At 40.1% G+C, this 22,720-nt stretch overlaps 1 protein-coding gene across 2 annotated transcripts in view; it reads left to right on the forward strand.

Moving 5' to 3' along the window:
* The window catches only part of TTC21A (tetratricopeptide repeat domain 21A), a 74,640-nt gene extending 61,249 nt beyond the window's left edge, over positions 1-13,391 (forward strand). For both annotated transcript variants that reach the window (XM_075212170.1, XM_075212171.1), the window contains exons 21-30: positions 222-410; positions 1,640-1,750; positions 3,926-4,007; positions 4,536-4,686; positions 5,883-6,044; positions 6,794-6,989; positions 7,521-7,745; positions 9,842-9,962; positions 11,945-12,012; positions 13,198-13,391. In XM_075212170.1, the coding sequence (XP_075068271.1) occupies positions 222-410; positions 1,640-1,750; positions 3,926-4,007; positions 4,536-4,686; positions 5,883-6,044; positions 6,794-6,989; positions 7,521-7,745; positions 9,842-9,962; positions 11,945-12,012; positions 13,198-13,275 (1,383 nt within the window). In that variant the 3' untranslated portion in view covers positions 13,276-13,391. The remainder of the gene's footprint in view (positions 1-221; positions 411-1,639; positions 1,751-3,925; positions 4,008-4,535; positions 4,687-5,882; positions 6,045-6,793; positions 6,990-7,520; positions 7,746-9,841; positions 9,963-11,944; positions 12,013-13,197) is intronic.
* Positions 13,392-22,720: the final 9,329 nt, after the last annotated feature.

Below are 22,720 nucleotides of genomic sequence, written 5' to 3' on the forward strand. Positions count from 1 at the left end.
AATTTAGTTATTTCAAGACGTGTGCAACTCTAAAGCAGAAGCATTTGCAAAAGGCGTTCAATTTTGTATACCTAAATCCCACGATAACTTATAGAAAGCGTATGACATGTAACAGTGTTAGCAGTGAATGCTAAAGTCACATTACTCTATATAAACATGTTATTTTCTTTTTTAAAAATCAAGTTGGAATTACATAATGTAATGACCTCTGGTTCTTCCAGGCTCTGGACATCCAGACCAGAATATTAAAGCGAACCTCTCTTGAACAACCAGATATGATCACAGTACAGCTGCAAATGGCTTCTAAAATCTGTGTACAACTTGCTGAACATTACTTAGATGAAAAGGATTACCAAAATACTCTGAAATACTACAGTGAAGCAATGAAATACTCTGACACAGATAACAAAGTAAGTATTTTTGATCATTTATCTTATTCCACATGAGCTCCTATCTCCAGCATTTTGGGCTCAGAAGTTGGGTTTATCATTTAGTTAATGGAAACAATGTTATTCTGTAATGACAAGTCTTTTAGAAGTGTTTTCAGGAATTACCGCTGTATTGTGTTAAATAATAGAATTCTGTGCTGAAACCACTTGAGCCTTCGTGGCCAATATTCATTCGCCTCTGCTTCGTAATAAATTTATGGGCTGAATTCACAAATTGGACACCTCCTCTGCATGACGGCAGCAGGTACACTTTAACTTTTACGATTTCCACACAAAACAGAAAATGTAGTTTTAGTTGGCATTCACTACGTTATGATATTTTATCATCATCATCATTTATTTTTATAGCGCCACTAATTCCACAGCGCTGTACAGAGAACTCATTCACATCAGTCGCTGCCCCATTGGAGCTTACAGTCTAAATTCCCTAACATACTCACACACAGACAGACAGACAGAGACTAGGGTCAATTTGTTAGCAGCCAATTACCCTACCAGTATGTTTTTGGAGTGTGGGAGGAAACCGGAGCACCCGCAGGAAACCCACGCAAACACGGGGAGAACATACAAACTCCATACAGATAAGGTCATGGTTGGGAATTGAACTCATGACCCCAGTGCTGTAAGACAGAAGTGCTAACCACTAAGCCTACTTACCTGGTCCCACAGGGGATCGAACTGTCCAGCCATACAAACCACTCTCCTACCACTTGGCAGTTTTGAACAGGGAGCAGTGGTGGTGATATCTCTTCTCTGTGAACTTTAAAGTTATTTGAAAGGGAGTTCATGGAGGACGGACATCAGCAATACCAATATGTGTGAAGGAAGTCTGAGTAATAGATGAAAAGTATTCCTGGATTATTTGAGCTCTCGGGAGGCTCATTGTTTATGGGATTGATGGAGCTGGTGCTGTGCATATACTGTTATTGTTGTTGTTATGATTGGAGGGGATAAAGAGAGGGGAGGAGCTTTCAGAATTTATCCAGAATTCAATTTGTCTCCTGGACCAGCCTCTATACTCATGGTCCCCCTATAAAATCAGAGAAATGGATTTAACATAAGTTCAAAATCCTGTTTTAACACCAACCAGAACTAATTTTCAGCTTTGGGTGGTTTTATTCCTAAATATAGTATCTCAGGTTTTCAAGAATTAATTACTTTTGTATAGATCTCTACCTTACATTTTGCAGGTGATGCTGAAGTTGTCTCGTCTTTTTCTAATAATGGACGACTTGGATTCCTGTGAAGCGCAGTGTAATATCCTCATTAAGGATTCAAGATATAAAGATGATGCTACAATGGTAAGTATAGTGTTGAATGCTTTCAGTGTCAATTTACAGCATATGGTCAATATTAAAACCAATAAGTAGACAGAATAATATATAGCCAAGCTAAGACATTAATCTTGTTCCTTAATATTTATGTCAAAATTTGTAAGAAATGCAGAAGATACATATCTACGTGGAATGATATATACAAAAACAGGAGCTAAACTTTTGATAGAGATTAGAATCTTTGATCTACGATTAAAGTTCCTTTCTTAATTGATGGTTGGGGACTCAGACACTTGGGGCATAGTGCTCTGTAGGATGCAAAGTGCTATGACTTCACTAACAGAAATCTTTCATTAGGCAGGCAGTTAAGAGCTCCTAAAGGGTTTTTTTCTTGTTGTTTTTCAATCCATTTAACCTCTCTTAACCTCTCTTAAAGCTTGACTTTTTCAATACGCCATACTGACAACTGAAGTGTGATAGGGTAGACTCCCTTTGTCTCCAAACCACTGGTACTGTAGTTTAGTAGAGAGTGGAGAGACTGGGCCTACTAGTAGGGGATGGTGCATACTTTTGTTTCTCTGACAACTGAGGTTATTAATTTGTGTATTGTGTATTAATTTGGTGTCACATTTTTCTAGCCAGAAGAGTCAATGCAAATACTATATCTCTGTCACATTAGAAAGTTGCAGCTCTGTAAGCACCACACGTTGCTGAAATGATACAACATCTACTGAATATCAGAGAGGTCACTTATGAAAATGTGGACCTGCAGCACAAATGACAACTTCTTCTTGTATTGAACTTCATGCCAAGATGGCATTGTCTAGAAAGTTTATGATCACCTGTTAGAAGATCAGGACATTTTGATTTTTGCACATCATCAGAACCTGCAGAAATCAGGCCTGGGCTGATACTTTATGGGGATGCTAATTCCACCTTTCGTGAGCATTTTTAGGCATATTTCGGTCCATGATATAAAAGCACTGACATGTACAGTAGTGACACATGTACAGTACCAATGCCCCTTCTCACTCATGATAAATTTAATACATAAATAAAGCTGGAACAAGCAGCATTATAGGACCAAATGTGAAACATTAAAATTAATGAAGGGGTGAACAGATTACATACCACCTGCACGATAAGGATAATAAATTCCACCAGATTTGGGCTCCTTGGCTTCACTTATAACCCCATACCTTTTGTACCAACTCATTCCTCCTAAAAAGGATCCCTATGTTCATAGGTGGCCTGACTCTTGACTCTTGATGCTGTTTCCCTTCCCAGAGAATCTAAGTAGTAATCTCCTTTGAAACTTTTCTTGCCCCTCTTCTATTTATTTGTTTCTCTTCTTAAAAGGGGTAAGATAAGGGTAAGGAATTGTGTGGATAAAAGGAAGTATGTCCACTTTTTCTTTCACTCTCGGTGGCAACCAGTGCCCCCCCCCCCACATTATATTGTTATAATATGTTATAGTTTCTTGAGTATTCTGGATAACAATTGTATACTTATCTGTCTGTTTATTGATAGCCTCTAGCTATTTTGTATATTTGCTACTCAAATATTTTCTGTTTCATTGACATGTGCCCATGATAAGTATTGTTCTCTGTTTTTGTTTCTTGCCCTGCAAATGTACTAATTGTTGATTCTTATCTGTACATGATTGCTATTTTTCAAAATAAATAGTTAAAAAAAATAATAATGAAGGGGTATTAGGCTAGCCTTAGAGTGAAGATTTAAATTTTCCACCATGCTCATTTCCAGCCAGATCTGCAATACCACAAACGTACAGAATACTGTTCCCAGTGTAGTTTCAAAAGCCAGAATATAGGCACACTCCTTTCTATGCGCTAAATGGATTAGTAGACGCATTTGCTCAAATAAAAGTGTACTGCAGTGGCCCATTATTTGTAGTATATAGATTATAGTGTGTCATTAGTTTGTCTCAGAATTCTGCTACAAAAACTTGTAGATGCTAGCGTGATTGACGGTTTTTATATTATTCGGTTATTTTTTTATTAAGTTTTTATATTTATTATTATAGTGTTCTTATGTTTTATATAACTTGTGTTTTAATATTCGGAATACATTTAAAAATCAACATATTTCTTGGTAATTTTCTACACACATGCACACTTATAGTCATACACCGTATCATTATTCTTATTATAGATATCTCTAATGTGTTTTATTGTCTGCTAGATGATGGCAGACATCATGTTTCGAAAACAGGAATATGAGAAAGCTATAGAATACTTTCATCAGGTTCTGAAAAAAACACCAGGTGAGAGCATATTAAAATTAACTTAAGAATTTAATGCATAAAAGTATAAATAATGTATTTGTGTTTTGCATGTTTTGTACACAGTAACTTTGTTCTGCTAACAATTAAAATGTTACATGCTTCTCCACCAATTCTGTTATTTGCAAAGTTATATATGAGCACAGTTGCAGAATAGCACACATTGCATTAAACTGGGTGCATTCATGCAAGACAGATGTAAATGTCATTTGCACTGCACAAGGCACATTTTTGGACTTTTGTAAATGACCCTTAGGGATAGATTTACTAAAACTAAAGAAAAAGAAAAGTCCATAGCAACCAATCAGAGTCTAGCCTAGATAGTACATTCTAGAAAATGATAGTTTGAATCTGATTGGTCGCTATGGGCTATCTACTCCTTGGTGTGTTCAAAAGTCATGGGTGTATCAAGTATGTATCATGTATGTTGTTTATGCATCGTGTATGTGTCATGTGTACCATGTGTATATATCACAATATCTTATGATTGATTGTGTTTATCCACTCCAGATAACTTCACCGTCCTGGGTAAATTAATTGACATACTAAAAAGAAGTGGAAAACTTACTGAAGCTCCACAGTTCTTTGACATGGCGTTAGCAAATTCTTCAAGGACTGCGCTGGAACCTGAATATAATTACTGTAAAGGCCTTTATTGCTGGTAAATGGACTGTTTTATAGAAGTTTCATTATTTTGCATTACAGATGGTAATTTGATTTTGATTGGTTAGAACGACCATGTTGGATCACTTTGGCACAAAACCACCTGCCCTTGCATGGGCAGCTGAGGATTACCTGTATCTTCTGTATATGAGACTTTCTTTAAACCTTTTGAAGCACACAGTGTTGAGACTATCTGGGTCTCAAAAGGCCATTAGCAGAGAACAGCTTCCACTCATCTGCAAATATAAATGCAAATGACAAACATCTCCAGTTCTAGTTTATTATTGTAGCAACTTGTTTTTTTAGGATACGTAAATGTGGCCACTTTTCTAGTCTCTTGTAATGAGATCAGTCACATAGACACATAGCACTAGATAAAATAAATCATTGATGCCTGTGAGGAACGGCCTGACAGTCCACAAGCACATTCAAAGCAAACACAGGGTGGGATATAAAAGCATAACAATAATACATGTACTAGTATTGCATATGACTTTTTAAGTGCTTTCATGGTCCACCCTGCATTCATGTTCACCAGGCTGTTCTCCATAGGGATCCTTACACGGAGGTGCTTTTTAGCTTCCAGTGGTGCTGAATACACCTTAGAGCAATGGGGGAATAAGATGCACCCCCACTATACATAACAAACAATCACTTTTTTGACCATTATGTTAAGCTGGGTACACACTACAGAAATTTCGACCAACTTTTTATGCCGAGCGATTTTACATGCGATCGATGTTCTGATCGCTCGGTCCATGGACTGCATACACACTAGCCATGTTTAGGACGATAAAGGGAAGAGCGGACCTCACGTTAGCGACTTTTTACAGCCATGTTGTCGTGAGCAATGAATGTAATTTCGTACTCACTGTTGTTTATCGGTCGGCAGTTTATACACACTACACAGCGGAAACGAGATTGGAACGAAAATATTAAACGGTACGACCAACCAAATGAGGCGACAATCGTCCATTTGGGCAGACTTTCGACCATCGTGTCACTGCACACACTGACCCGACTTTTGAACGAGTGGTCGTATGTCGGCTGATTTAGCCGATTATTGGTTGAAAACTGTGTAGTGTGTACCCAGCTTAAGTCAAAGGATAAAGAGGCAAAATATCATACTCTCATAATCTACATACATGCTGCAATTGAATAAAATGTCCTTATTCGCTGCATTTTCCATTTCAGGCACATAGGACAACCTAACGAGGCTCTGACATATTTCAATAAGTCTCGCAAAGACAGTGACTGGGGTCAAAAAGCCATCACTAATATGATTCAGATCTGTCTAAACCCAGACAATGAGATCGTGGGTGGGGAAGTGTTTGACAACCTGGATGTAGATGACAGGTACAATGTAGTTTTGTAATACTTATTTATCTCAGCCCTCATGTAATATGTTGTATGTGAGTGGTGCTCACCAGTTCTTTAGAACATGCTGAGGAAATTGTCATGGGACATCCGTACTCTAACACAATGTTGCTACAGTGCTTTCCCAAATGTATGACAATGTTGGTCATTTATACCAAAGTTTAATTTGCCTACAGTGCCATAGAAATGAAAGAGTTAAAAACATTCTATGACAACCGGAGCCTCAAGGCTGCAACTCCACAATGTAAGAGCACTTGTTATCTATACACAGTAGAAGTAGCCGTTTTGTTTGTTGAATAAATATTAAGGAGATAATCCACTCAAAACCAGTGGTATCACTTTATAACCAATTTGTGTGGAGTACTGGTTCCCAGTGATATGATAGGCTGCATTCTGATACATACTGCTAGATAAAACTGTAAGGCACCACTCTTCAAATGAGCACTAGGGGGTAAATTTATCAAGCTGTGATTTTCCGGTGGGTTTAAAAAGTGGAGACGTTGCCTATAGCAACCAATCAGATTCTAGCTATCATTTTGTATATTGTACTAAATAAATTATAACTAGAGTCTGGTTGGTTGCTACAGACAACATCTCCACTTTTCAAACTCGCAGCTTGATAAACTTATCCATAGGTATGACAACTCTAGTGTTTGTCAGTTAATCATTGAATGTGTAGAACAGTGGATAGAAACACAATGTTCACCTTGGATCCATGTCTGGTTCAGTGCCTTAGGGGACAGGAGGGATTTAGAGAAGTTGGGTGTCCGGACAGCTCAAAAATTGCTGAAGGAGTTCCACCCTCGCTCTGCACAGGGGCAGAACCAGCTGACAATGTTGCAGAGCTACTGCTTGATGGCCACCAAAGACAAGGCCAACGTGGAATCTGCGCTCACTACATTCACTGAAATGGCTACCACTGAGGTAATGTATGTTCTATAGAATATGTGGATTACACATTTCCCCCCAAAAAATAAATTGTAATATGGTAAATATGATTATTCACTGAAGAGTTTCCTTTCCTTCAATGTAAGTTGTTACATGTGAGTACCTGCTGTCCTAACATATTGCATTATGTGTCTGTCTCTGATGAATTTTACACTAACAAATAGGGAATAAAAGATCCTCCATACATGCTACAATTAAATAAAACATACATACAGTATACATAAAGGAAATTTTAGTTAGAGGGATCTGAGCCCAGTAACCTGCCTGCCACAGGTTAATTAGTCTGTGGCACTTTTCAGGAATAATAACTGGCCCACACATTTATACTTCTTTTAGAGCAGTGATCTCTTCAGTGCATTCTACAGTCCATTCATTGTACTGTATGTCTCAATATAGAGTCTAAAGTTATTTAGAGAGATGACAAATCCCCTCATCCCCACTATTCTGTAAGCTGGGGCACAAATGTATCCTTAAAATTGATGTGCGTTATATCACTTATGCTTGTAGAAAGAGAATGTCTCAACTCTCCTGGCAGTAGCCCAAGCTTACATGATTCTCAAGCAAACTCCCCGAGCAAGGAACCAGCTAAAGCGATTGTCCAAAGCTCACTGGACCTTGGAAGACGCTGATGATCTCGAGAAGAGCTGGCTGCTGCTTGCTGATGTGTATATTAAATCAGGAAAATATGACATGGCAACAGACCTGCTGAAACGCTGCCTTAAATTCAATAAGGTATTAAGGAAAACAGAGATATAGTAACATAAGAGTGAAACCCATAATACACTAGTATTAACCAATACGATTCCTAAGCTTTTACAGTGTAGGAATCTCCATTAATGTTTCCTCTAATTTTGTAAACACGCTAATTGAATTTGTTTGGGTGAGCAAAATTCTGCCGATGGATGACTTGTGTGCAATGTTAATGTATGGTGGTGTGCATAGCACAAAATTAAAAGCTGGCCATGACAATATAAAACAGTAAGGGGGAATGATAATGGAGGTGAATGTTAATGAAGGGGTTAAAAGATGGAAGGCGGTGATGATGGGATTAAAATATGGAAGGGGTGATGTTGGGGTTAAAAGATGGAAGGGGGTGATGTTGGGGTTAAAAGATGAAAGGGGTGATGATGAGGTTAAAAGATGGAAAGGGGTGCTGGCGGGGTTAAAAGATGGAAGGGGGTGATGATGGGGTTAAAAGTCAGAAGGAGGTGATGATGGGGTTAAAGGATGGAAGGGAAAGATGATGAGGTTAAAAGATGGAAGGTGGTGATGTTGGGGTTAAAAGATGGAAGGGGGTGATGTTGGGGTTAAAAGATGGAAGGGGTGATGTTGGGGTTAAAGGGTGGAAGGGGGTGGTGATGGGGTTAAAAGATGGAAGGGAAAGATGATGAGGTTAAAGGATGGAAGGTGATGATGTTGGGGTTAAAAGATGGAAGGGGGTGATGTTGGGGTTAAAGGATGGAAGGGGGTGATGATGGGGTTAAAAGATGGAAGGTGGTGATGATGGGATTAAAATATGGAAGGGGTGATGATGGGATTAAAGGATGGAAGGGGATGATGATGAGGTTAAAAGATGGAAGGGGTGATGATGGGGTTAATGGATGGAAGGGGGTGATGATGGGGTTTAAAGATGGAAGGGGTGATGATGGGATTAAAGGATGGAAGGGGGTGATGATGAGGTTAAAGGATGGAAGGGGTGATGATGAGGTTAAAAGATGGAAGGGGGTGATGTTGGAGTTAAAGGATGGAAGGGGTTAAAAGATGGAAGGTGGTGATGATGGGATTAAAATATTGAAGGGGTGATGATTGGATTAAAGGATGGAAGGGAAAGATGATGAGGTTAAAAGATGGAAGGGGGTGATGATGAGGTTAAAAGATGGAAGGGGGTAATGATGGGGTTAAAAGATGGAACGGGGTGATGATGGGGTTAAAAGATAGAGTTTATAGTATAATATATTATATGTAGTGCACACATCTTAGACTTTAAGGGGGGAATTCGGTTGTCCACAATGTGCCGACAAACACAACCACAATGCTGTGTACATTTCCGGGTACCCTAAAATCACGGATTTTCCTGGCACCTCTATGGGGTGTGATGTTGCCTTGCGAAGAAAAATCTGCATTGGTTCATCGCCACTGATTGCCTTTGCGTCCATTATAGAGACTCTCCGAGGCCCATTGTGGACAATTGAATTCCTCCCTATATATTCACATACATATTCAATTACATACAAGATAAACATACATACCTTGCCTCAATCTCTTCCCTCCTCCCTGCATTTCCTCTCTCTATCACTGGTGGTTACAATGCAGAGGACGCACTGCTTATTCATCCAATGACATTGTGATAGTTCTGCCCAGTGAAATCACCATGAACTTATGTACAGAAGTCACAGTGGTTTCCCATTGAAACTGCACCAGCTTCTATTTGTACAGCAGCAGTTTCTATTGATGAAACCACTAGTTGTTGTGACCGAAGTGGTCAGTGGAACTGCTTGGCTCCATGTTGATAGAGCTAGAGCTGTGCACCATGACAAAGGAAGCACCGATATATATCATACTGTCTATTATGACTGGTTACTATGGTGTACAATGGTCATTTTAAACCACATTTAACCTTTTTAATACTCTGCCATTGCAGGGCCCAGTATATGATTAAATTATACTAGATTCACATCTAAATACTATATGGGGGTAAATGTATTATCTGCGGATTCCTGAAATTGTGATTTTCTGCTATTTTGTCGGCCACATTTTAAACAGTTATTTTATTAAAGGCAAAACCCAGTGACTTATGTTAAAGTAACTAATGTGTTTCTTGATTCTAGTCTTGTTGTAAAGCTTATGAATACCTCGGCTTCATTATGGAGAAGGAACAGTCATATAAAGATGCCGCAGAGAACTACAAACTTGCCTGGAATTACAGCAGTCAGTCCAATTCGGCTGTAGGTATGTTATTTGGAAACTGCAAAATATTTATATCTTTTTTTATGCGCATTATTTGTAGTAATTTTGTTCTATGTAGACTGCGCGCACACAAGCATCCTGTAGGAATGAATTATAAGACACTTATGTACCAGCCATAACTATGGCATGATCTCTGTTACATATATTTGTTCCACAGTCTCGCCATATTGTGACATCAGATTGGTGAGGTTCTTACACTAGTCATACTTTCTGTGATGACATCATTACACCACAACACACCATCCACACCTTCAATCTGGGAAAACTAAAATAATAATTACTTCTGTAGGATATAAAATAAATATAGTAGTAATATATTACTGGGCTTTGAACTATCCATATATACTCTCTGCATTAAATAATTAAAATGCTCACCTTCACCCTGTTAAGACAACCTTTCTGTAGGCTGACGCAATATCATGAGTTATGCGCAGGGCCGGTGCTAGGGTTCTAGGCGCCCTAGGCAAAAATTCAACGCCCCCGCCCCCCTCCCCCCATGCCCCGCCGCCCCCGCCGAAAACACTAAATAAATAAATAAATAATTCGATTTTATTTACCTCGCTCTTTTTTCTCCTGAAGCCTCTTCAGTAGATGCAGGGGGGCTCTTCAAACCTCTTCTCTTTTCTTTTCTTATCTTCTCTTTTCTTCACCTCTCTTCTTTTCTCTTTTCTTTTCTTTCTTTCCTATGGCTGCTCCTCGCCTTCTTCACACAGGAGGCGGAGCGATGCATGCTGGGAGGGAAGGGGGAAAGAACTTTATTCACACTGTCTGTCACTGACAGTGTGATAATGCAGTACAGCACAGGCGCCGCCGGGTAAAGACCTGTCACCTGATCACTATCGTCAGTGATCAGGTGTGCTATGCGCCGGGCAGCCCGGGCGCATCGAAATGAATTGCAAGTGGCACCTCTCTCCCACTTCCCTCCGCTGACTAGATTTTCAAATCTAGTCAGCGGCAGCGGCGCCCTGCAGGTCCCGGCGCCCTAGGCAACTGCCTAAGGTTGCCTAATGGGAGCGCTGGGCCTGGTTATGCATCACGTTCGTAGTGATTTGCTGCATTCTCATGTACAGGCATACATGTGTCTACAGGCGTCCATGTCTCTACAGGCGCACATGTCTCTACAGGCGTACATGTCTCTACAGGCGCACATGTCTCTACAGGCGCACATGTCTCTACAGGCGCACATGTCTCTACAGGCGCACATGTCTCTACAGGCGCACATGTCTCTACAGACGCACATGTCTCTACAGGCGCACATGTCTCTACAGGCGCACATGTCTCTACAGGCGCACATGTCTCAACAGGCGCACATGTCTCAACAGGCGTACATGTCTCTACAGGCGTACATGAGAATGCAGCAAATTGGTTCAGTTCACAAAATAGCTGCTTCCTCTGGTGTAGGCAACAGGTACACTTTAAATAATGACGTTAAAGATAAAAGCGAAATGCTGAAAAGCTGCTAGTTGTACAGAGTAATACCACACTGGGGAAGGGGGAGGTGGGGTTCATTACCAATGGTTCAAGAAACAAGTAAAAACTGTTCTAGTGCCCTCCTACAATTTACACCAAAATCTGATTTCAATAAACTACCACTAGTGTAAATAACAGTAAATGACAATGCTTAGAATAAATCATTTTCAACATACTAGCAGTACGTGGTTCATATAAAGCAAATCACATCTTATGTCCTCTCATATTTTAACTGTCCACTCATTTCTTTGCCACTAATGTGTACGTGTGTGTGTGTGTATACTAGTGATGTAAGCTGGTGAGCAGGGCCCTCCTATCTCTGTCTGTCTGTTATACCCAGTCTCGTTGTTTACTTTGTTTCCAGTTGTAAGCTCTGCAGAATATGCTGGCACTATATAAATAATTGTTAATAATAATAATAATAATAATAATAAGAATAAGAATAAGAATAATAATAATAATATGTATGCATACACATTCCTTTATGTTTCCAGGATTCAGGCTTGCTTTTAATTATCTAAAAGACAAGAAGTATGTGAATGCCATCGATATATGTCATAAAGTAAGTGCTACACTGTTCTTCTTCTTATTACTATTATTATAAATATCCACTGTTGTGTACTGTATTTATTATACATAAAATACAAACATTTCTTGGGCACTAGGAATCAAGAATTAATAGTATACAGTGATGGACCGCAGATATCTGAATCTGCCAATATAACAAAAAGTATCAAAAACAATAAAGGGGCGCTGTATCCAACAGGTAATATTTATTAATAGTCAATTGAATAATAAACAGCTAAAATAACAATATGCATACAGTATATATAACTGCAGTATACACACAATACTGAACACCAAATATTGTCAAATGTATATCGCCATATTATTATTAATAATAATAAACTTCTGACTCCCGGAGAACAGAACAAGCTGGTAAATATATACAATAAGGAATGGGTGCTCTCCTGATTACCACAAATATTATCCTGCCAAACAGGTTAATCTTAGCATAGAAAGAGACTGCAGCAATAATAATATGACAGTCAATAACACGATATTCCTCAAGCTTGTATGGTTTTTATGATACTTTATAGCGTGCAGACAACCGCTATAGCACATTGGAGCAATGAAAGTCCTTTCGTAAGCAGACAACAAGCGGTTTTGCATACAAAAAGTAATGAGCTCTCCTGGTTTCCACAGATATTCACTGGCCAAACAGGTTAATCTCAGCATGCAGAGAAACTGCAGCAGTAGTAATATGACAGTCTAAAACACGATATTCCTCACGCTTTGCGGCCGGTGGAAACACCACGGAGGCAATAAATTGAAAATGTATTATACATATCCACTCTTGTGCACTGTACTTATTACACATATCCACACCTGTGCACTGTACTTACTATACATATACACTCCTCTGCACTGTACTTATTATATATATCCTCTCCTCTGCACTGTACTTATACATATCCACTCTTGTGCACTGTACTTATTACACATATCCACACCTGTGCACTGTACTTATTATATATATCCTCTGCTCTGCACTGTACTTACAGATATCCACTTGTGTGCACTGTACTTATTATATATATCCTCTCCTCTGCACTGTACTTATATATATATTCACTCTTGTGCACTGTACTTATTACACATATCCACTCGTGTGCACTGTACTTATTATATATATCCACTCCTGTGCAATAGATTAACCCACATGTGTTCTTGTTGTTTTTTTCAGGTCCTTAAAGATCATCCCACATACCCCAAAATTAGAAAAGAGATACTGGAAAAGGCTCAAGCTTGTCTCAAGTTGTAGGTCAACAATCTGATGTCCTCGTGTGTCCTGTTACCAGTGTTGTTTTTATTTCTTAATATTGCCAATATACTTGCAGTTTTTCTAATTAAAAAAAAAGTTGTTGATTTTTTCATAAAGATGTTTTGCTGTCCAATGTTTAGTAAGTTAAGTTAATGTTTGTATTGGATTTGGATATGAATATTAAGGATTTATTTTATATAATGTTCTCTAAGTTACTAACAGTCAAAAATGTGTTACAGCACAATTCAGGTTTGTGATATCAAGGGCCATATTCTGCAGATGCATCTATTGTTCCCAGGAGGTCCATAAATCTTTGCATCAAAGTGGCATCAACAAAGGGTGCTATGATGAGACAAACTGGGTAAGTCTGGGCATTCCAAGATAAAAAACGGCCAGGCCATGAATTGTGGCCACATGCAAAGCAAGATTTCGGTTTGCTAGATGAGATATTTAAGGGGGATTGAAAGGGTGAAGCAGACACATTACAGGGACATTCTCTGGTTTGTAAGTAGCTGTAGAGCCTCTTTAACAGCACAAAAGGACTTTATTTTTCAAGGTGCTCGAGGGTTGGCCTATACCTTTAATTGGATAGTTTTTCTACTATCGTATGCTTACTAATACACACAAAAGTGACACATACAATCTGCTTCAGTCATGATGTCCCCTCACTCTCTTGATTAAATTAAATATAAATGAGGCTGGAATGAGCAATAGTTTAAAAGACAAATGTGTAATTAATGAGCTGATCCTAAAGTGGTAGTGTCAGGACTTAGAAGTGTTACTGTTCCGATTAGAGATGTTCACTGACCCCCTCCACTGGAACAAGCTCCCTCCCTCCATCAGAACTTCCCCTAATCTGTCCAGTTTCAAACGGGCTTTAAAAAACCACCTTTTTCTTAAAGCCTTCCAGTCTCCCACTTAATTTCCTACCTTTTCTTCTGCCTCTTCCCCTCCTTGCCCTTCCCTTATCCTTATCCTCCATTCCTCCATCTCCCCCCGTGTCTCTCTGTCTGTCTACCCCACCCCTTAGATTGTACGCTCCTTTGAGCAGGGTATTCTCTCCTCCTGTCTTTACCACTGTTAACTCTGCTCTCCAGCTACTTAGTCCTCCTCCTTGAGGACCCTCTTCCCCCCGTCCCCTCTCGCTCCCTCCTCTCCCCTTGGGGGTCTCCCTGTCATCCGTGCCTTCCCTCTTGGACTCCGTCGCTGGCGGACCTTCCCCTCTCCCCTCCACCGCCCTCTCTAGCTGTGCTTTGAGCTCACTGAGTTACTGTGCTTATTGTTTACTGTACTGTGCGGTCTCACCTCGTATTGTAATTTCGTTTGTCCCTGTACGGCGCTACGGACACCTAGTGGCGCCCTATAAATAAAAAAATTAATAATAATAATACTGCAGGGGCACATTGCTGGCTCCCTACAAGCTGCATCCCCTTAGATATCTGCTGCATGAATATCCAACTACAGTCAAGTCCATAAATATTGGGACATCGACACAATTCTCGTATTTTGGGCTCTATACACCACCACAATGGATTTAAAATGAAACTAACAAAATGTGCTTTAACTGCAGACTTTCAGCTTTAATTTGCGTACATTTACATCCAAATCAGGTGAACAGTGTAGGAAGTACAACAGTTTCTATATGTGCCTCCCACTTTTTAAGGGACCAAAAAGTGGCCTAGTGGTATATTAGGGAATTTAGACTGTAAGCTCCAATTGGGCAGGGAATGATATGAGTGAGTTCTATGTACAGCGCTGCGGAATTAGTGGCGCTATATAAATGGTGATGATGATGATGATGATGAAGTAATGGGACAAACTAAACAATCCTACATCAAAACTTTCACTTTTTAATACTCTGTTGCAAATCCTTTGCAGTCAATTACAGCCTGAAGTCTGGAAGGCATAGACATCACCAGACGCTGGGTTTCATCCCTGGTGATGGGGAAAGCAAATAAACAGTTAGGGCCCTGGTCAGAATTGATCTCATGACCCCAGTACTGTGAGGCAGCAATGCTAACCACTGAGCCACCACTAGCATATGCTATTTATATATATAACACAGTAGAATTTGGCTGCAGAACTACACCAACCCTGACAGCACTAGGATTTGAATTTTTCTGTAATGAGAATTAGCAATGGAGCTCTCCTCTTTGTGTGTTACCTATATAACACAGTATAATTTGACTGCAGAATTACACCAACCCTGCCAGCACTAGTATTTGTATTTTTCTGCAATGAGAATTAGCAATGGAGCTCTCCTGAATGTCACTGTAGACTTTCTTGAACACTGCTACCCCCTCCTCTTTCAATTCTATCTACTTGGCTGACCAACTGCTCTACACAGTGTGCTACCCCTTCTGTGTCTCTCTTTCAAATGACGCTAGAACGCCGTGGAGGGCAGTATTTGTAGATTTTAAAACTTGTGAGATCCGAGATCCGATGATGTAACGATGACATTTTGCCTCGTTTTTGATTCCGAAAAAGTGCGAAAGTACCGAGCCGACTTGGCTCGGTACTCGAATCTCCTAAGTTCGGGTGTGTTCGGTTCTCAAGGAACCGAGCCTGAGCATCTCTACTTAAAATGACAGCAATGTTTGTACTCCTTACACATAAAGGGCCTGACCCATTAAGGCACGTAAAATGAACATAATGTGCGTTCTTTAAAAAAACGCATGTAAATCGGGCAAACGCACATCTGTATTCAACAACTACAAGCGAATCTGAAGAAACGTCACTTTTTAAATACAAGTGTAGGTATGCTCTGTATTTATGGCACTTGCCGTTTTGTGACAGACACTGCACACTGCAGAATACGTACAATATATATGTAGAGTAAAAAATCCCAGTAGAACGCACAGAAAAAAAATATTAAATACATTAATAATATACTCATTAATGAGAAAAAAACATTTTAAAAAATTAGGGTTTTTTTCCATTTTTTTCCAATTAAAATACACAGATCACATTGATCATCTTATTACAACGGTACCTTGTCAAGGAGTGGGATATATTAGGCAGAAAGTGAACAGTCACTTCCCTGATAGCAGTGGCCTCTTTCAGCAGGATAATGCGCCCTACCACACTGCAAACATTGTTCTGGAATGGGCTGAGGAACATAACAAAGAGTTCAAGGTAATGACTTGGCATCCAAATTTCCCAGATTTCAATCCAATCAAGCATCTGTGGAATGTACTAGAAAAAAAACTTTGAGACATGGAGGCAACTTTGCAAGTTACAGGACTTAAAGGATCTGCTGCTAACGTCTTGGTGCCAGATACAGGACACCTTTAGAGGTCCTGTGGAGTCCATGCCTCGAGGGGTCAGAGCTGTTTTGGAGACACGAGGGGGATCTACCCAATTAGGCAGGTGGTTTTAATGTTGTGGCTGAAAAAGTACTCGAGGGTCTACACTTCACCCATGTTATTGCGTTTTCTTTTTCCAGGGAAGTTTACTTCATTGGGGAGCTGGTAAGTTCTGGTTTCTAGAACCTAGGAATGGATGGAGGGTTTGGTCATGCTTTGCTTGTTATTGGTCTATGTAAATATAGCAGTCATTCAGCTCAAGGTCACAGCTGGTCAGAGAACAAACACCTGTTGGTGTTACTGCAAGTCTGCCAATTTTTATTTTTTTTGTGCTGTCCAGGGAAGTTCCACGGGTTCTACATATAGTGGAGCTTCACCTGTTCTGAGTTTGGTTAATTCTCAGGCAGGAAGGTTTATTTTTGGCTATTTATGTGTCTGTTTGCTCTGAACTAGCAAGAAAATAATTGTATTTAAGACTATTGTGAAATTTAGGGTGAATGCATATCTGTTTTGGATTTTACATGTGCCCTTGTCTCTCAAATGTATTCTAACTAATTCAAGAATGAACAGATCTTGATATATGATGGAGAATGTGGGCATGTGCACATTTAAAGAGATATACACACCTTTTTGCACTGCTTGCATTAAGAAAATGAATAAGGACTCATATCCACTGGCGTTGAAATACATATGTTTTTCTATTGCTTTTTGGACTAGTACAATACCTGTAAATGGAGGTTGTAAATGTATGACCTGCCAGGAAGTGAGGTCATTGGCTATGCATGCTGGGAAGTTCCTCTTCTCTGTTCTGCATTCTAGTTATGTTTGTCATGTTGAGTAAACACATTTTGTTTCACACCTGAAAGTTGTCATTTTCAGATCTGTTAGACTGTGATACCATTAGTAAACTCCCTGTCATTTACCACATCCAACTGGATGAGTCGACTGTCCCATCAGTCTGTGCATCCTGACGCATCCTCGTTGCCATGAAGGACAAAGTGCTTGCTGAATTAGACAGTATGACAAGGCTCGGTATAATTACCTTAATAGAGGAAGTAACACAGTCCGTCTCAGAAATTGAAGCTGCAGTGCAAAAAGACGGGTCAGTCAGACTATGCATAGACCCTGTGCACCTCAACAAGGCAATGCTGAGGCCTCAACACCCATTGAGAATGGTTGAACAAGTTATTGTTGACATGTCTGAGACAAAATACTTTAGCGCCCTGGATGCTAAATGCAGATTTTGTCAGATTCCCCTGGATATAGAGTTGTCCAGGATCACGTTCATGACACCTGTTTGGACGATATGCATTTTTTGTGTATGCCTTATGGGCTGACCACTGGCAGTGAAGTTTTCCAGCGATGTAGGAAACAGCTGTTTGCAGGATACCTGTGTAAAATCATTGTAGATGGCGTCCTCATCTGGAGTAGTAACATGCAAGAACACGATGACTGGCTCCTTCAGGTGTTGGGAAGGATCCGTGCCAATAACTTAAAGCTCATCCCAGACAAATGCAGGTTCCAGCTGTCGGAAGTTCCATATGTGGGTGACCACCTCACTGACAAGGAGGTGAGGTGTCAGGTCATTTTCTTGCCCCTTTCCTTCAATGGAGATACCAGCCCTGCACTGATTATAACAAAGTATAGACTCCTTTTGGGTTCATTCTGCACATTTAACCTCTAAAAAAAAGTCTACTAAGATGGGCTTATCCTTTAAATTAAATAGTATTTAATTGTAATCTTCTTTTCTGCACAGCACATAGTTCAACAAGAATCATCCACTACCAAAGAGTACACAGTGACCTCTTGTGGTCATATTCTATAATGTAAAGCAGCAGTCCTCAGGGCCCCCTAACAGTGCATGTTTTCCATATTTCTTTGCTGGAGCACAGGTGCATTCATTACTGACTGACACATTTTGAAAGATCCACAGGTGATTTAATTATTTCACTTGTGACCTGGAACACCTGCACTGTTAAGGGTCCCTGAGAACTGGCTTTGGGAAACACTGATATAAAGGAAAACGTTTAGCGATAGTTATTGATTCTCCTCAGTTTTTGGATATGGATATGACCTAGGATATGCTGAACCTCTGCTCAACTGAAATTATTATTTTTCTAAGTTACATACACTATATAATATATATATATATATATATATATATATATATATATATATATGTACACACATTACACACACATATATGTACATATATATATATGTATATATGTACATATATATATATATATACACACGTACGTACGTACGTACATACATATATATATATACACACACGTACGTACGTACATACATATATATATATACACACACGTACGTACGTACATACATATATATATATACACACACGTACGTACGTACGTACATATATATATATATATATATATATATATATACACACACACATATATATATATGTATATATACATATATATACACACAGTATATATCGGTCAGCCACTTCATTAAAACCACTGACAAGTGTGGTGACTAATATTGATAACCTCGTTACAATGGCAAAGGGTATACTTAACTTGACATATACTTATATTGACAGCAAGTGAACAGTCAGTACTTGAGGTTGATGTGCTGGAAGCAGGGAAAATTGGCATGGATTGAGCAACTTTAACAAGGGAAAAATTGTGATGGCTTGACAACTGGGTCAGAACATCTCCAGAATGCCAGGTATTGTGTGGTGTTCCCAATATGCAGGACAACCGGTGAACCGGCAACCGGGTCATGGGCATCCAAAGCTCATTGATGTGCGTGGGCAGCGAAGTCTAGCCTGTCTGTTCCAATCCCACACAAACACCACAAAATGCTGACTATGGTAGAAATGTATCAGGACACACAGTGCATCACAGATTCCTGCGTACCCGCAGACCTGTCAAAGTGCCCATATTGACCCCTGTCCACAGCTGAAAGCACCAACAATTGGCACGTGAGCGCCAGAACTGGACCATGGAGCAATGGAAGAAGGTGGCCAGGTTGATGAATAACGGTTTCTTTTACATCATGTGGATGGCCGGGTGCATGAGCGTCGTTTACCTGGGGAAGAAATGGCACCAGGATGCACAATGTTCTGCTGGGAAACCTTGGGACCTGCCATTCATGTGGATGTCACATTGACATGTACCACCTACCTAAACCCCTTTATGGCAATGGTATTCCCTGATGGCAGTGGCCTCTTTCAGCAGGATCATGCGCCCTGCCACACTGCAAAAATTGTTGTTATTACAGATATTTCTCAATAAATTTCCTTCTCATTCCATGTATTAGTCTCTCCTCTCTATGCTGTAAACATATAGCAATAGTATCTCCAATGATTAGATAGCAGAAGCTACCTGTGGCAGGATGGTCCTCTAATGCAACCCTGTCGTGGTGCTGGGGACCGGCTGGGCCTGACTTGCCACCATCCACTCTGTTTATCCCAGATACGCCCCCTCTAAACGTATGACTCAGCAGCTGGACTAAGGATCTGTGAGAAATAGTGATTATAAGCTCCTTTAAGATAGGGATCTGCATTAGGTTCTTGGTGCAGTGAACCCCTGGTACTTGTTCCTTGAAAGAGCTGTAGTCAAATGTGTGTATTTGTTACAGTGAAGCACTATTTTGCTTTGTCAACTGTTTGTCCAAGTGATTCTGTACCGACTAGGGGTAACGAATGTGCCAGGCTGGTACATAAGGCTGCCTATGGGCAAACCAACCAGTTGGCAAGGTGGAAGAGTGAAACATTTTCCCAGTATCTTTTCCAGTATCCAATACTTTCTAACAGCTCCAATAATCATTTTATTGAAATAGGACATCTACTTGGATCAGTTTGTTTAATAAGTACAGCTATGAAGAGTCTGGATGCCAGGGGATATATTTCCTGTCACTGGTATACAAGATATATGAAAACATCACGTCCCTGGATCTCCCACCCCATCATTCAGACAACATTAATGAATTTTAAACTCACAGTGCTAAAGCTATTCCCCAGAGCAAGTCATGATCAGCGAGGAAATCAATACAGCCACCTTTTCATGGATATGTCAGTTTATTATTATTCTGATAAAATTATTTCAACACGAGGGTCATAGATTATGCGCATTGATACAACATTGAATTATATTCTAAAGGGGCACATTTATTTTCCTTAAACTCAATTTCTGAGACCAGTTACTATAATACGGATAAAATAATGTCTTTGAACGAACGTTCCATTGTCTCAAATTAAAGTCCCTGGGAGTCTTTATTATCTATTAAAATAACTTCAGTGCCCCCAGACTCATTGCTCTGTTGTAGGGTCTCAAGACTTTGAATGATCATCTGATATTTATATCTGTGTTAATTCAGTTTCAATGTCGGTACCTATTTTAAGATCTCATCAGCGTATAAATGTATACCATTAATATATCTTATTAAATAATCCAAGCTCACACAAAGCATTGTTCTCTCAATTGCAGACAAAAGAGAGGAGAAGCTAGCACCAGCTGTTCTATTAATAACACTGAATTAACCTTATTGTTCAGGTGTACTGTGAGATGGAAAGAGCCACAGGGGATATGAAGAGATATGCATGTACAATAATTGGCTTGGATACCATAGTTTATGTCATTGCTGTAAGATTGCACCCTTGAAGAATTAAGACATCCGCATGCATTTTGAACTACAGTCAATTAAAGTAAAAAAAAAACAAACTGAAATTTACAATACTAATGCAAGTCAGAAAGGTGGATAAAATATAATCTTCATTCTATAGAAAAAGTGATAAACATTTTAAGCTATACATTCTGAAATCATACTGTCAGGCGCCGTCCCCGGACGTCTGCTCAGTGCCTTCCTTTCTCGCTGCCCTATCGCGTCCCGTTGCCTAGCAATGGGACATACCTCTTCATCCTGTCTGCAGCCGGCGGGTGTCCCTGTTGCTACGCAACGGGATGCTGGTTGTTTGGGGGTCAGCTGTTCTGCCGTATTCACTGCCACCAATGACAATTCATCTTCTTCTATTTAAAGGAAGCTCTGACTCCATTCTGGTGCCAGAGTATCAAGGTCCCCTTCTGCACGACCATTCCTGTTTGCTTTCTAGCATCCTGACTGAACCAGACTTGGCTTTTCCTGACATCCTTTTTGTATCTCCCTTTGGCATATACAGATTTCCTCGGCTTCCTGACCACGCTACTGTTTGACCCTTCTGTACCATTCTGCTTACACGGCTTGACCTCCGATTGCACAAAGACGTTTGTTCACCTTCACTGGTGGCTAACTAGGAGAGTCGCGACCTGCGCGTCTTCTGCAGCAAACTCCACACTCCCTTGCAGGTGTCCCTGGCGAAGACCAGAGACATGTTTAGACTCTGCGCTTCCTTGTTTAGCAGCACAAATACCAGTAAGTAGCCCTCAGTTTCTATTAATCCGTGACACATACTTGCCTGCTTTTGAAAAATCATTTCAGGGAGATTATGTAAGTAACAGCAAAGGCCATGTCTGGCTTCATCCTTAGGCGTCACATACAGACTCCCCGCACCCATCCCTTCTTTTCTCTCTCTCCCACTCTCTTTCTTACCCTATTTTTATCGCCCAACTACTTTCATCTCTACCTTACCATTCCATTCACTAGTCCCTCTCAACTCCTTCCTCTCACCCACCTCTCCTCTGTTTATTTCTCAGCGCCTCGCTCCCATATGTCTGTGTCTCATACTGGGGAGAGGAATAAATAATTAGCAATGACTGCACACCTCCTTACCAGGCTAAGTCATGCTACAAGATAATGTCCTCCAGTCTCCGGCAGGAGGAATTGTGCTACAAGAAAATGGCTGCTGCTCTTCAGCACACTCCCACTTTTTCTTCTGTGGTGGCTCCGCCCACCACTTCTCCATCCTGGCTTCAGGGACATTGTCTCTGGAGTCTTGGAGATCCCCCATTCATTCTGGAAGAAATGACACGTATCCCTTAAATACATAATTTAAAGGACAATCTTGCCTGACCTGTGTCTGTTAGGGAGAATTCTACATTTTGCTCAGATATTGGTAGGGTCAATATGACGGAATCCAAGGTTTCATCTATGTGTAAAGTGTAGTGTATATTTACGACCGTTTGTGTAGTGTATCTTGTGTGATTTTACACTGCGCATGCACAGAA

Source organism: Mixophyes fleayi, chromosome 5 (assembly GCF_038048845.1).
Source record: "Mixophyes fleayi isolate aMixFle1 chromosome 5, aMixFle1.hap1, whole genome shotgun sequence".
NCBI lineage: Eukaryota > Metazoa > Chordata > Amphibia > Anura > Limnodynastidae > Mixophyes > Mixophyes fleayi.